The sequence below is a fragment of the Dermacentor andersoni genome, chromosome 4 (genome assembly GCF_023375885.2).
Source record: "Dermacentor andersoni chromosome 4, qqDerAnde1_hic_scaffold, whole genome shotgun sequence".
In the NCBI taxonomy this organism is placed as follows: Eukaryota; Metazoa; Arthropoda; class Arachnida; order Ixodida; family Ixodidae; genus Dermacentor; species Dermacentor andersoni.
In genome coordinates this window covers 2,053,578-2,069,286 of record NC_092817.1, presented here as the reverse complement: position 1 = coordinate 2,069,286, position 15,709 = coordinate 2,053,578, and the positions used below count along the sequence as shown (strand labels likewise).

Here is a 15,709-nt window from a genome sequence, read left to right as displayed (position 1 = left end):
TGTTCAAGATATGGCAAGCGCGACCACGCGCGGCCGTACGAAGTGCACACTTGTTGGCGGAACCCTCCCCGCTTGCCTGCTGTATATGGCGAGATTGAGCCGCGATTATCAGTTCCACAGCACCCGGTCCCGAAATGCGCAGTTGCTGCCGGATCACAACGCCGCCCCCCTTCCGGCCCTCGCATCCCCCGCCGCCTTTCGAGCGACGGAAAACGGCGCTGTCCGCGTTCTTCGTTCGCCCGCGCCAGGTTGACCGTCGGCTTTCCTCGCGTGCTTTAACTCGCACATACAGCGTACGACGCGCGGCGACGATGTAATTGCGCTTCGACTTTATAATGAACATCACAACGACGGCAAAAATAAGCTTGGAGTGTCCATATTGTTACGAAGCCCACTCATTCCGAGAGGGACATTCTGCTTGGAGCAGAAGACGAAGAAGACGGTTCCGTGCCGATTGTTCGTGGTTCTGTTCGCGGGCTGTTGCCCCTGGTCCCTGCTGGCCTCGACAGAGCGACCGTTTCGTTGACCTGCAGTAGTGTTTTGGCTGAGTATCGGGTGGTTTAAGGTGTCTCAATAACCGTATTTTAGTTCCTCGTTGATTGGCATTCCTTGCGTCAGCCGTCTTGAGCTGATGTCGACCAGTTCTCCTGGCCAGGCGCGAACCGCCTGGTCAGCATCCCTGCCACCTAATGAATTGTCCATAGATTTATTTTTTCGCAGTGGCGTCAGCACCACTCCTGTGGCGCTTGTGCCTACCAATGGAGGTTCCATCAGGATCACGAATCCACAGGCTGTCCAGAAGGCACTTAAGGCCACGTCCAACCACTTCCAGACCATCACTGATGTGCGAGCGTTCGGACGGGGAGGTATAGTGTATCGTTCACCCGACCAGACCTGTGTAGAAGACCTCTTGAAATGCACTTCATTCGCTTCCACCCCGGTGAGTGCTTTTATTCCGCCTCACCTTGCGTGCACCAAGGGTCTTGTACGGGGCGTAGACTCCCGATTAAGTCCTACTGAAACCCTGGACAAGCTATCCGCAGCAGGCGTCATTGCCATCTACCGTTGCAATCGACTGGCCAATAACGAGAGGGTTCCGACAGAATCTGTTATTGCAACGTTTGTGGGCACATCATGTCCTTCTGAAATAAAGGTGTGGCCTCTTGTGTTCCGTTAGAGCCACTCGCGTCGCGTCCAATCCAGTGTCAGAATTGTTGGAGATTCGGGCACAACTTAGGAGGGTGTAAGTCTAGCTTGCATCGCCGCACCTGTGGAGATGGTCATTCTTCAAGTGAATGCTCCGCTGAAGCTCAAAAATGCTGCCTCTGTGCGGGAGCACACCCAGCAGACTATTCGAACTGCTCAGCTCGCGCTCAAGAAATACAAATTCTTGAAATAATCAACCGCCGTCGTTGCTCCCGAAGAGATGCAATTTCAGTTATCAAAGACAGGGCCTTCGGATACTCTGGTGTTACAGCGCGCAACACTCCAAGCATGGATCTTAACCTCTCAGAAGCAATTGACTCTGCTGTGGAAAAAGCAATGGCTAAATCTATGGACAAATTGATATCCAGTCTCTCTGATTGCTTAGCGCAAATCATTTCCAGTCACATGATGCAAATAATGCAGCCCACTAAGACACCAATGCAGTCCCCAGTATCTAACACCACACCTCCAATGCCTAGCAACAAGGTAGAGACGCCTTCCACAGTTGCAGAATATTCCACAGACACTACTTCGCTAGTCCAAACACGCGTGGATGAGCCCTCTTATTCAGACACTGTTATTGTCACAGACATGGAACTTGACACTCGAGCTCCCGAACGTATGGGGTCCCCAATTTCAAAAACTATGAAACCAAAATCAAAAAAGAGTCAACCAACTCCTGTGCTTACAGAAAGTATTCTAAAGGCGGCAGTTGCCGCTGCTGTGCGTTCAACACCATTGGACAGTTGAAAGTGCTGCAGTGGAACTGTCGTTCTATATTTTCAGCTTCAACAGATTTATCTTGCCTATCTATTCACTTCAATCCAGATATCTTACTTCTTCAAGAAACGTGGCTTTCACCAGAGAAAAATTTTCATTTAAAAGGTTTTCGGTCCTTCCGATTAGATAGAGACTCGCGAGGTGGAGGATTAATGATACTTGTTTCCAGTAAAATTTGTCACAAGGCAAAAATTTCTTTTCAAATCATGGACTGTGACTGTGAAATTTTGGCCATAGATTTATGTCTCCCAGGATACCATCCATTTTCAATTATAAATGCTTATTTCCCCAGCGGCGTGCAAAGTACACGTCAACTTGATAGGGCTGTGGCTGCCTGTAGAAAAGAAATTTTGTTTGTAGGGGATTTTAATTCGCATTACGTGTCGCGGGGGCAAAAAACAGATGTGTATGGTAAGCGACTTTGGGAGTGGACTATTGATAGTCAGCTTTCATGTCAGAACACAGGACAAGTAACGTTTGTTAGAGGACCCTTCCGTTCAGTGTTGGATTTGACATTTTGTAGCGCTGGCATCAAGGTTTTGTCGTGGGAAGCGGTTGAATCAGCAACCAACAGTGATCATCATCCTGTGTCATTTGAAATCAACTGTCAAATAACATCTTTAGAATACCAGGCATGCACATTTATGGACCATACGAAATTTAAGACTTTCTTGCGTTCTGCCGTTTTGAAACTTGCCAATGCCAATGATAAGGAAATCGCTTCAACCATTTGCTCAATTCTAGAGGATTCCCGGAAGCAAGCTGAATTTGTCATCCCTTCGGCTAAAGGCACCGCTTGTCGTTGGTGGAATAATGAGTGTACGCGGGACTATAGAAAAAGAAAGGCCGCTTGGAAAATGCTTCTGCATAATCAGTGCCCGACAAATTGGAAAAATTATCAGTTTCATGCTGGTGTACTTAAGCGTACTGTTAATCGAGCCAAAGAGGAATACGATATTAGACATTACGATTATCTATCTAATTCAAAAAATAAGCGCACTTTATTTGCATTCCTTCGTTCTAGGAACGTGCTACCAACACCCTTAACATTAGATTCAATTGTTTTGACCCCGCAGGAACTGAGCGCCTCCCTAGAAGAGATTGCCGAAGGCTTAGAAAATCGATTCACGGCCAGGCTCCGGCTATTCATTCTACATTAGGTCCTTGGGATGGCTTTACTCCAATTTCCTTAGCTGAACTAAATGAGACTGCACTATGTTTACCGAATTCAGCCCCTGGCCCTGATGGCGTCACAAATGCAATGATAAAAATATTGTTACAGGAATCACCTAACGTTCTTTTAGACCTGGTGAATTATTCAATTAAATATGCTTGGATTCCGTTGCACTGGAAGCTTGCCAAGGTAATATTGATGCTTAAGAAACAAGAAGGAAGGTATGTATTGGAGAACATTAGGCCCATTGCGCTTACATCAAACGTAGTAAAATTCATTGAGAGGCTTCTTCACCGTCGCATCATGAAATTTATTAATGATAATTCCATTCTTAGTCCCTGTCAGATTGGTTTCAGGGTCGGCTGCTCCATCTGGCATGCCCACGTCGACTTAGAAAGCCGAATACAACTCGCTCGACGTCATAAGCAATACGCTGCCTTAGTGACACTCGATATCGCTAAAGCATACGACACTGTGGAGCACACTATATTGATCAATCGGTTAAATTCCTGTGGTGTTCCTGGGTATATAGTAGCGTGGATTCAGTCATTCTTAGGTGAAAGAGAATTCTATTGCTACGAAAGCGGCGTTTCTTCTTCTAAACACAAACAAACGAGAGGCGTACCGCAAGGCTCAGTGCTTTCCCCGGTACTTTTTAATATTCTCATGAGCACACTACCTTGTCATCAAGAAATAACTACTTATGTTTATGCAGACGATATTGCGTTTTTTGCATCTGCAAACGACATCCACACGCTATACCAACGACTGCAAACTTACCTTTATGATCTGGAGAGGTGGTTAGATGCTAGTCACTTCACACTCAATGCCAGCAAATGTGCTGTTCTCGTTTTTCCGATACGTGACATAGTGCACATTTCATTGTCTTACCACCTTCAAGACATACCACAGGTGAAATCTGTTAAATACCTCGGAATTATTTCTAACGCCTCTCTCAACTGGCGCTCACACATAGATCTGTTGACTGGGAAAGGTACCCGTGCAATTGGCATATTGCGTAGGCTGAGCAGTCGTCGAATTGGATTGAGAAGAGATACACTCCTAATGATATATCGTATGTACGTTCGCCCTATATTAGAATTTGGTTGCGTGCTCTTCTCTGGAGCTCCAGCCTACATGTCCCGTCCTCTAATCCTCTTAGAAAGAGAAGCATTACGTCTGTGTTTAGGTCTTCCTAAATTTGTTGCAAATTCTATTCTTTATCTAGAATCCCGTGTTCCGCCACTTTCATGCAGGTTCCGGCTTTTGACGGTGCAGACGTTCTTAAGGATTTACGAATCACCACTGCGTCATCCCCAAATAATCTTTATTTCACAACCTGCGTTGTTTTTCGGTGTCATCTGGCTGCGACTACATAATCCGCAAATTATATTCGTGCAAAAATTACTTGCCTCTTTGGGCGTGCGCATATGCGATGTACTTCCTATTACCGACAGAGCTGTTGCAACGGATATTCAATTTGATGACATCTTTCCTAATAATGCAAAATTACTTCCACACCGTATTCTAGACGGTATATTACAAGATCACCTGAGAAACCTTCAAACAAACGTTGTAATTGCTACAGATGCTTCACAGTGTGAAGAAAAGTCAAGTGTAGGAATATTTTCCCCGATTCTCGATTGGACATTTTCTCTTCGGCTGCCAGATTTCATACCGATGTTTTTAGCCGAATTCATGGCCGTGGTGCTGGCATTACGCAAATTAGGACCATCAATTACGTCAGCCGTGATAGTCACTGATTCTTTATCATTGTGCTCATCCCTTACCGCTTCTAGTGATACTCGCGTGATGAGGACATTTAAATCATTGGTACCTGGTTACTTGAGAAGCATGCGTTTGATTTGGGTGCCTGGCCATAAAGGACTAATCATTAATGAAATTGCAGACTCTCTAGCCAAGGCATCGATAAGTGGCCCGATTCTTCCTTGCTGCCCTTTGACTGCTTATGTTGCTGCAGCTAGATTTCGCAGGAGTATCATTATACAGTCAGTATCAGGCTCCGCAATTACTAACTCTGTGGATTACGGACATCTCCTGCACCCTTGGAACAGAGATTTTTGCCGAACACGGAAAATTGAAGTGTCCATCACGAAGCTGCGCTGCCGTATACCTGCATTGAACTTCTACCTCCACAGGTCTGCTCTGGTCCCCTCACCATTATGCTCATTCTGTGGCGAAGCGGAGACAATCGGCCATTTCTTGTTGTCTTGCAGACGTTTTTCTATTATAAGAAAACGACTACTCGAAATCCCGCTTCGCTCTATTGGTCTAACTTTATCAGTGCCTGTGATCCTATCTTTTGGAGCCTCCATTGTTGGGTTCAGCCACAGAAATGTTTGCTTGGCGATCCAAAATTACCTAATTGAAACCAATCGATTTCCATGTTAGATTGATCGTTCTCCCTCCCAACCATAGCTTTCTTTTATTTCTTATCTATTATTATATATTATTGTTATTATTATTTTTATTTTCTTATACCCGGTTTTCATCTGATTATTTTTTTTTCTCCAAACACAAAACGTTTACTTTTAAACTCACACGCCCAAATTGTTAACTCCCTTGTCATCATTATTATTTTTAGGCACCTAATTAAAACGCCCGATTCTTGGCCAATTCCCCACTGTGGGTATGTGCCACGGCCACTCAGGACAACAACAACAACAACGTCCACCATCTTGGTTGCTGCTGCGTACGTCGTTGTAAATACACTGTAAATAGTCACGCCTCGTGCCGTTTCACGTAACATCTTTGTGATGGAGGTGGTGGTTGCTCCCTGTACCCATCACGGAGCTCCGTAACGGCCGCCTCATCACGGTTCCGACCATGTCACTTGGTGCCGGAACATCGTCTTCGCCACCTGCCCCTCCCGTGGCTCTCACTTACTATGGATGCTGGCGTGTGTTCCGGCCAGGATGGTATTGACGTCGACAAATTGCTCAACCTTTACGAGCGGATCAGCATCAGCTACAGGTGGGACCCGACTCTTATGCTCGCCAACGTGCTGTTTTACCTCTATGGCCCACCACGAGTGTGGTTCGATCGAGACGCACGATGCTGACATTACAAGCTGGGACTATTTCAAAGAGAAGATCCGCGACCTTTTCGGTGACAGCACTGCTCGGCAGCTTGCTGCGCGGAATCAACTGCCGACTCGTGCACAGACGTCTACCGAGTCATAAGTCGCTTACATACAGGACCTTATTGCTTTTTGTCGCCGGGTTGATTAGCACATGTCTGAGCCCGAGAGGGTTTCTCATGTGCTGAGAGGTATTGCCGACGACGCTCTTAATCTGCGCGTTTTTACCAACGTTGACACCATCGACTCCATCAGCAAAGAGTGCCGGCGCTTTGAACAAGCCAAGAGCCACCGTATTTCCCATAGATTCACACGGCTGTCCAACACGGCGGCAACTTCTTCATGTGATGCCGTTCGGCCGCCCCCACCTATGACGACGTCACGCGCATTGTTCATCGCGAGATTGCAGCTGCCTCTCCTACACCTTTTCAACCTACCGTATTCCCAACGGATAACGCTAGAACGTTATCTAGTGAGGCGAGTCTAGCAGTGCTATTGGAGGAATTAGAGGGCAGTAAATGGGATATAATAGGGCTCAGTGAAGTTAGGAGGCCAAAAGAAGCATATACAGTGCTAAAAAGCGGGCACGTCCTGTGCTACCGGGGCTTAGCAGAGAGACGAGAACTAGGAGTCGGATTCCTGATTAATAAGAACATAGCTGGTAACATACAGGAATTCTATAGCATTAACGAGAGGGTGGCAGGTCTTGTTGTGAAACTTAATAAGAGGTACAAAATGAAGGTTGTACAGGTCTACGCCCCTACATCTAGTCATGATGACCAGGAAGTCGAAAGCTTCTCTGAAGACGTGGAATCGGCGATGGGTAAAGTCAAAACAAAATACTGTATACTTATGGGCGATTTCAATGCCAGGGTAGGCAAGAAGCAGGCCGGAGACAAGTCAGTGGGGGAATATGGCATAGGCTCTAGGAATAGCAGAGGAGAGTTATTAGTAGAGTTTGCAGAACAGAATAATATGCGGATAATGAATACCTTTTTCCGCAAGCGGGTTAGCCGAAAGTGGACGTGGAGGAGCCCGAACGGCGAGACTAGAAATGAATTAGACCTCATACTCTGCGCTAACCCTGGCATCATACAAGATGTGGACGTGCTCAGTAAGGTGCGCTGCAGTGACCATAGGATGGTAAGAACTCGAATTAGCCTAGACCTGAGGAGGGAACGGAAGCAACTGGTACATAAGAAGTCGATCAATGAGTTAGCTGTAAGAGGGAAAATAGAGGAATTCCAGATCAAGCTACAGAACAGGTATTCGGCTTTGACTCAGGAAGATGACCTTAGTGTTGAAGCAATGAACGACAATCTTGTGGGCATCATTAAGGAGTGTGCAATAGAAGTCGGTGGTAACTCCGTTAGACAGGATACCAGTAAGCTATCGCAGGAGACGAAAGATCTGATCAAGAAACGCCAACGTATGCGAGCCTCTAACCCTACAACTAGAATAGAACGGGCAGAACTTTCGAAGTTAATCAACAAGCGTAACTCAGCTGACATAAGGAAGTATAACAGGGATAGAATTGAATATTCTCTCAGGAACGGAGGAAGCCTAAAAGCAGTGAAGAAGAAACTAGGAATAGACAAGAATCAGGTGTATGCGCTAAGAGACAAAGCCGGCAATATCATTACCAATATGGATGAGATAGTTCAAGTGTCTGAGGAGTTCTATAGAGATTTATACAGTACCAGTGGCACCCACGACAATAATGGAAGAGAGAAGAGTCTATAGGAATTTGAAATCCCACAAGTAACGCCGGAAGAAGCAAAGACAGCCTTGGGAGCTATGAAAATGGGAAAGGCAGCTGGGGAGGATCAGGTAACAGCAGATTTGTTGAAGGATGGTGGGCAGATTGTACTAGAAAAACTGGTCACCCTGTATAGGCAATGCCTCATGACCTCGAGCGTACCGGAATCTTGGAAGAACGCTAACATAATCCTAATCCATAAGAAAGGGGACGCCAAAGACTTGAAAAATGATAGACCGATCAGTTTACTGTCCGTTGCCTATAAAGTATTAACTAAGGTAATCGCAAATAGAATCAGGAACACCTTAGACTTCTGTCAACCAAAGGACCAGGCAGGATACCGTGAAGGCTACTCAACAAGAGACCATATTCACAATATCAATCAGGTGATTGAGAAATGTGCGGAATATAACCAACCCTTATATATAGCTTTCGTTGATTACGAAAAAGCATTTGATTCAGTCGAAACATCAGCAGTCATGGAGGCATTACGGAATCGGGGTGTAGACGAGCCATGTAAAAATACTGAAAGATATCTATAGCGGCTCCACAGGCACCGTAGTCCTCCATAAAGAAAGCAACAAAATTCCAATAAAGAGAGGCGTCAGGCAGGGAGATACGATCTCTCCAATGCTATTCACAGCGTGTTTACAGGAGGTATTCAGAGACCTGGAGTGGGAAAAATTGGGGATAAGAGTTAATGGAGAATACCTTAGTAACTTGCGATTCGCTGATGATATTGCCTTGCTTAGTAACTCCGGGGACCAATTGCAATGCATGCTCACTGACGTGGAGAGGCAAAGCAGAAGGGTGGGTCCGAAAATTAATCTGCAGAAAACTAAAGTAATGTTTAATAGTCTCGGAAGAGAACAGCAGTTTACGATAGGTAGCGAGGCACTGGAAGTGGTAAAGGAATACATCTACTTAGGGCAGGTAGTGACCGCGGATCCGGATCATGAGACGGAAATGATCAGAAGAATAAGAATGGGCTGGGGGGCGTTTGGTAGGCATTCTGAAATCATGAACAGCAGGTTGCCATTATCCCTCAAGAGAAAAGTATATAACAGCTGTGTCTTACCTGTACTCACGTACGGGGCAGAAACCTGGAGGCTTACGAAAAGGGTTCTACTTAAGTTGAGGACAAGGAAACGAGCTATGGAAAGAAGAATGATAGGTGTAACATTAATGGATAAGAAAAGAGCAGATTGGGCGAGGGAACAAGCGCGAGTTAATGACATCTTAGTTGAAAAAGTGTGGTAGAGGCCCTTGCCCTGCAGTGGTCGTAGCGAGGCTGATGATGATGACCATTCTTTTTGCTGGCTTGCGGATCTGAGAGATCCCTCAGGTCGTCTGGTACGATTGAGCCTTTATCCGCAAGAATTTGACGTCTCATCAGTCAGAAGTCAGGACGCAAACACACCGACGCTGACTGTCGCTCACGTGCACCAGTCAGAGGTCCCGACGCTGACCTTGAAGAGGATGACACTTTTTTTTTGTCGTATTAGCAACTGATTTGACTCAACAAGGCGACGACTTGGTGCTCAGCCCTCTCATTGAAGGGCACGCGGTCAAGTCTTCCTCGCAGTTTCACGCGAGGAAGACTCAGAAAAGAGTGTGAAGGAGGATGACCCAGAAAGACTGTGAAGCACTACGACGTTCGCACATGTCGCGAGTTCCAACGGCGTAATGGCACATTCACACCGGCGACTGACAGTGGTCGCGCGACCAAGTTGGTCGCAAAGCGACCAGTCGCAAATGGTCGCAAACGGTCGCCTTTCTTGAAAAGCGACCATTTTGGGCCAGTCGCTCTTTGCGCGATTTTTCAGTCGCGCGACCGTGGTCGCAAAACTGATAAACCAATCAGCGGCGCACCGGAAGTGATCTTTCGTGTGTCTACATCCGGCCTCCTCCGGCGTCGCGTTCAAATTCCGCGTAGATTCCGAGAGTTCTCGCTGAGCACGATAATCTCCGGGATTGCGACTTGCGGGTCGCGCTCAGCCGGGCTTGCCGGTGTGAACATCAGTCGCCTTCGGTCGCTTTTTGATTGCGAGTCGCAAATGGTCGCGCGACCTCCTCAAGTCGCCGGTGTGAATGTGCCCTAAGACTCCAATTGTGCGACCAACAGGACTGCTACAACCAATAGCCACACCAAAGACACTATTTTCTCAGGTAGGTATGAATTTGTTAGGAACATTGACCACGTCGTCGTCCGGAAATCCATGGATTGTGGTAACTACTGATTACCTAACATGGTACTGCGAAACAAAAGCACTCTAGAAAGATACCGCAGCAGACATCGCCCAATTTTTCATGCACCGCAGCGTCCTCCGTCACGGAGCGCCAGCGGTCCTCATTACTGATCGCGGGACAGATTTCACCGCAGAGATGCTACAGGAAACCTTGAGGCTAAGTGGCACTGCACATGGCAAAACGACGGCTTAACACCCCCAAACAAATGGGCTGACCGAACGCCTGAACAAAACGATCGCGGATATGCTATCAATGTACCCACTGACCACAAGATCTGGGACGATATCCTTCCTTACTTCACTTTTTCATGCAATATCGCAATTGAAGAAAATACGGGATTCACCATTTTTGGCTTAACCCACGGTCGAGAGGTCACCACGATGCTCGACGCCATGCTCCTTCCCAACTTGGAAATGTTTCACACGGATGCTGCGATGTTCGCCCAGCGCGCCGACGAGGTCCGTCAACTCACGCACTGCCGTATTCTCTGTCGCCAAACAGCAGACGCACGCCTCTACAACCTTCATCACTGCGAGGTTACCTACAATCCTGGAGATTAGGCGTGGACCCCCACCCGACAGCACGACCGCTCCGAAAAGTTGCTGCGTTGCTACTCCGGTCCCTACAAGCTTGTATCGCGAATCAGCGAAGTTACCTATGAGGTTCTCCCAGAGGGCACCTGGAGAAACTCCTGTCGGTCTCCTGAAACTGATCTTGTTTATGTTTCAAGACTCGAACCGTAATTTTCGCGCCGTGACTCGACCGTAGAGTGACTTTACAACATTCACCACTCAGCGTCGTCCTTTTTTTGTGTTGTTTTTTGTTCCTCTTTTGTTGACTTTTTATTTTCGTTCCTTCTTTCACAGCTGCAGATTGTTATTTCGCGTGACGGCACATTTCTTTCGTTTATATGCTAACCCTCATTGTTTTGTTTACCCTCATATACAGCATCGAGAAGATGCTTCTTTAGGTGGGAGGGTTATGACACATGCCATGACGTATGAGCCACCCTCCGTGGCACGTACACGCTTGGGGGTTGGAAGAAGAGGAGAACGTTTTCCTTCTCTGGTTCCGGTAAAGACGTGGATTGCTGGCTATCTCTGTTGTTTCGCCGGTGACAATATATATATATATATATATATATATATATATATATATATATATATATATATGAAAAGAAAGGGGGCTAAACGAGGAGCCCGATTTTTATTAGTCATAAGAAGCCAACAAACAATAACACCAAGGACAACATCGGGAAAATTACTTGTACTTACTAATTGCATTAAATAAATGATAAATAATGGGAATGGAAGTGAATGAAAAAAACTTGCCGCAGGTGGGGAACGATCCCACGTCTGCGCATTACGCGTGCGATTCTCTACCAACTGAGCTACCGCGGAGCCATTTCTATGGTACTTACGTTCTACTACTAGAAATAACCCTGGGTGGCACTAGCTTATACTGCCAGGGTTATTAACACTCCGAGGGACCCATGAGATCGCTCTGCTAAACCCTAAGCTCTATGCCTCGCGACTTAAATCGTACCGCTCTCGACCCAAGCCCTGCCGGGACGGTGCTTATGCCGCCGATGGGTAATGTCACGGGCGGCGATCCGGTGGTCGGTGCTAAAATGGCGGCGATGACGGGGCTGTCTGGTGTGCTAGGCCTACCATTGCTGATATTGTCACAGTCTGTAATGTGGGAAGAAGAGGACGCTAAGGGGGGCCTTGAATATGACGAAATTTAGGTTTTTGTCGCTGCTCTACGCTTGTTGGCTCCGCCATTAAAAGTCATCTGTGAATAGCCGTACGCTTCTTCCTTCCCGTAACATCATTGGTGGAGTTGCTGGGTAATCGCTTGCGCAAAACGGAGCTCCGCAGCGGACGTAACCTGGCCGCCATGTCTTCCGCGGGACAGCCTTCAACCACGGCCCCGTCGTCCCCACCGACTGTCATCCTGACCCAGCCTCGCGACCCTGGCATGTATTCCGAGATTGACAACCTGGACATTGATGACTGCTTGCAGAATTACGAACGGATCAGCGCACACAACAGGTGGGATAACACGTTTATGCTGGCTAATGTTATATTTTCCCTTAAGAAAACAGCACGGGTCTGGTTCGAGACACATGAAGAAGAGACTACAAGTTGGGACCAGAGGAAACAGAAGCTTAGAGATTTGTGAAGAAGGACTACAAGTTGGGACCAGTGGAAACAGAAGCTTAGAGATTTGTTCGGTAAGCCCGTCGGCCACCAACGTGCTGCTAAGAAGGATCTTGGGACCCTTGCACAGACGTCCACTGACTCTTACATGGCGTACATCCAGGACGTCCTCGCTCTTTGCCGCAAGGTGGATAATAATGTGGCAGGGGCAGACAAGGTCAGCCACGTTTTAAAAGGCATTGCGGACGACGCGTTTAACCTGCTTGTTTACAAGAATATAACAACGGTCAATGAGGTGGTTAACGAATGTCGCCGCTTTGAAGACGCGAAGAGCCGCCGCATAGTTGAACAGTCTACGCGTCTACTCAATACAGCAGCTTCATCGATGTGCGAAGACATTTGTCTACCGCGTGAGCCCACCTCCTCCGAGAAACTCCTCTCGCGGTACTACGGCCCTTACCGCATCCTCCGCCAGGTGACTCCTGTCACATATGAAGTGTCTCCACTGGACGGCACCGTGCCTTTCTCTGACGTCATCCGGGTCAGCCATCTTGAACCGCATCTTTCTCGGAACGATGAGCCGCACCACTAAGGTACTTTTTCCGACGGGGGTGATGTCACAGTCTGTAATGTGGGAAGAGGAGGACGCTGATGGTGGCCTTGAAGACGACGAAGAAGAGTTTAGGTTTTTGTCGATGCTCGACACTTGTTGGCTCCGCCATTAAAAGCCATCTGTGAATAGCCGTACGCTTTTTCCTTCCCGTAACAACATATATTTACAAGGGTACGTGGACCGCTTCAACATCGGAAATCGCTTTTAGGTCCCGGAAATTCTCCCGGTGCATGGTAGTTTTAATTAAAAAAGGGAAGAAACTAAAACACCATCCGCAGTTTTAGAGATCCGCCTGTATTTTAACATGGTTACGCGAAGAATGGGGTGCACTCTCGACGAGATGATACACAGGCTACTCTCAGCGAGCGGAGGCACATTTTCCGGTAACTGAAGACGAAAATAAAATCAGTAGTTAAGCTTGAACAGACATACAAAGCAAGCGTGACCGGCTGTCCAGCCGAGTGACAGCGTAAATTTATGCGGATAGACTTGTGTGCTACACAGCAAATTTTGTCGCTGGTCACCAAGTGGAAGCACGACCTGTTCAAAACTCCAGAGTGTCAGTCCCATGACACTCATGAAAATTCCACACGCAACAATAACGGCGGTGACGACGCTTGGCAACCGCCCGATACTCAGCGTGGTCTGGCGCAGGCGCTGGGTACACCGGCACGGTATGTAGGACAAAGAACGCCCACTTTCCACATATGTTGCAGTAGCGCAGAGCGTCCTACGTACTTGTCAAGCACTTTTCAAGTGCGAGGATTGCGCCTATATCTCCAAACAAAACACAAGACGAGCGAGGCCCGTGTTACTCTATAAAGGGCAGCGTCTTCTCTGCACTGCCCAACCAACTCAGATGACTGCCGCCAGGTCGTGCCATAGTACGTTCAAAATTAGAGCGCGCACCGCTCCGACCACGAGGAAACATAAAAGCAGTTTCTTGAGGCGCCGCAAGGGACGCTGCGCCTCCGTTCGCCATTAGTTCGCCAATCCAAATTATTGCGCCTGAAGCTTCGCGTCTCCTCCTCACACAGTGTGACATCGTGCTGGCGCTCGCCCGTATTTTCGCCTCCTCTCATTCTTTCTCCGTGCTCCAGGCGCATTTCTGCCGTCGTAGTCGGCATCGCCGTGCTTTCCGTACAAAGCCGAAAGGTGATAACATCATGGCCGTACGCTGTGCGAGTGCAAACGTACGAGGGTGAGCCGACGATTGTGGCTCGCGCGCGCAAGGGAAGAAAGCGGGGAGGAAGCGCGGCGTCTTCCGTCGCACGTAAGGCACCGCTGCGGGTGGTTCGGCCGCGCGCAGCCGCCCGGGCCCTATATTGAAAGCGATCTGCGAGGAGTGCAACGCCTAGGTCACGTGGGCTAGGTGCGCCGAGCGCTAATAGCTTCCTGTGCGCTCTGTTCTAGCCATTGAGTTCGCTTTGAAGCGAGAGGCAGCACGAAGGTCAATTCGTTCGCTGGTGCTGCCGCTCTTTCTCCCTCCAGCGTTTTGGCAGCGAGTAAGCGCGGTCTTCGAGTAAGATGTGTTCATGCTTGCTTGTGCGCGCGTGACATCATGCTTGCTCATTTAGTAAGCGAAAATTTACAAGTTTATACGGTCGATAAAACTATTATCTTTACTTTGCATAGCTATCTACTCATTTTCTGTAGCTATCGATGCTACGCCTCTTGGCCTAAACTGCGACTTCTTATTGCGATAGCAATTATGTGGACACTCCAAACGCATTTTCGCCATCACCGCCACCATGATATTCCGTATAAAGTCCAAGGGCGATAACACCGTCGCCGCGCGTCGTATGCTGTATGTGCGAGTGAATGCACGCGAGGGACGCCGACGATCCTGGCTCAATCTGGCACGCGCAAACGAAGCGGAGAGCAAACGCGCTGTGTTCTGTCGTTCCGTCGCGCGAAAGGCCGTGGGGGAGGGCGGCTTCGACTCCGCGAACGAGTGTGTACTTTGCACGGTGGCGCGCGGTCGCACGTGCCCTATCTTGAAGATGATCTACAGACGGCTCATACATTCGTGCGCGCTGTATGCTCGCCGCTCTTGCGTTGAAGCGATAGCCCACACGAAGGTCACTTCGCTCGCTGCTGCTGCCGCGTTGCCCACACCAGCGTTTTGACAGCGAGTGTCCGTAAAACCCCTTAAACTTCGTAAAGTAGCGACACTCTCCGCCTTCACTCCTCCTCGTTTCTCCTCTCTTGCACTCTCCCTCCACGACCGTGGCGCCGCCTGCACTGCTCGAGCGTAGCAACGGCGCCAACATGCGCTCCTCGCCATTCCGTAGACGCTTCTCGAGCAAAAATGGCTCTGATGCACGGCGCAAGGGCCCACGTGATGCTATTAGGTCAATAGCGACGCGGCGTCGTCCTCGGCCAGAGCGCGCGAGGAGGAGGCGGCGTTCTTCAAAGCGTGCATGCCGCTACTTTAGGAAGTTTAATGGGCTTTAAGTGTCCGCGCTCATCGTGTGTGAGGTGTTCATGTTTGCGAGTGCGCGCTGACACCTATGCTATCGCAATCGATGCTTCGCCTTGCGGGCTAAACTGCGCTTTCAAACCAAAGCTTTCTATGCATTTTTCTTCCGACTTCCCCACTGCTGCTGCTGCTGTTGCTGCTGTGGCACTGTTGTCCGGCACATCACGTCGGGGAGTGGTTCAG

The 15,709-nt window shown here is 48.3% G+C and overlaps 1 protein-coding gene across 5 annotated transcripts in view; it reads right to left on the bottom strand.

Annotated features, from left to right (window-relative positions):
• The window catches only part of LOC126535907 (CD9 antigen-like), a 200,529-nt gene that overhangs the window by 23,082 nt on the left and 161,738 nt on the right, over positions 1 to 15,709 (bottom strand). Inside the window, exon 2 of one of the 5 annotated variants that reach the window (XM_055073315.2) lies at positions 12,892 to 13,055. The exons of the other annotated variants lie outside the window; for them this stretch is intronic. Within the exon in view, the coding sequence (XP_054929290.1) occupies positions 12,892 to 12,993 (102 nt within the window). The 5' untranslated portion in view covers positions 12,994 to 13,055. The remainder of the gene's footprint in view (positions 1 to 12,891; positions 13,056 to 15,709) is intronic. 5 annotated transcript variants of the gene reach the window in all.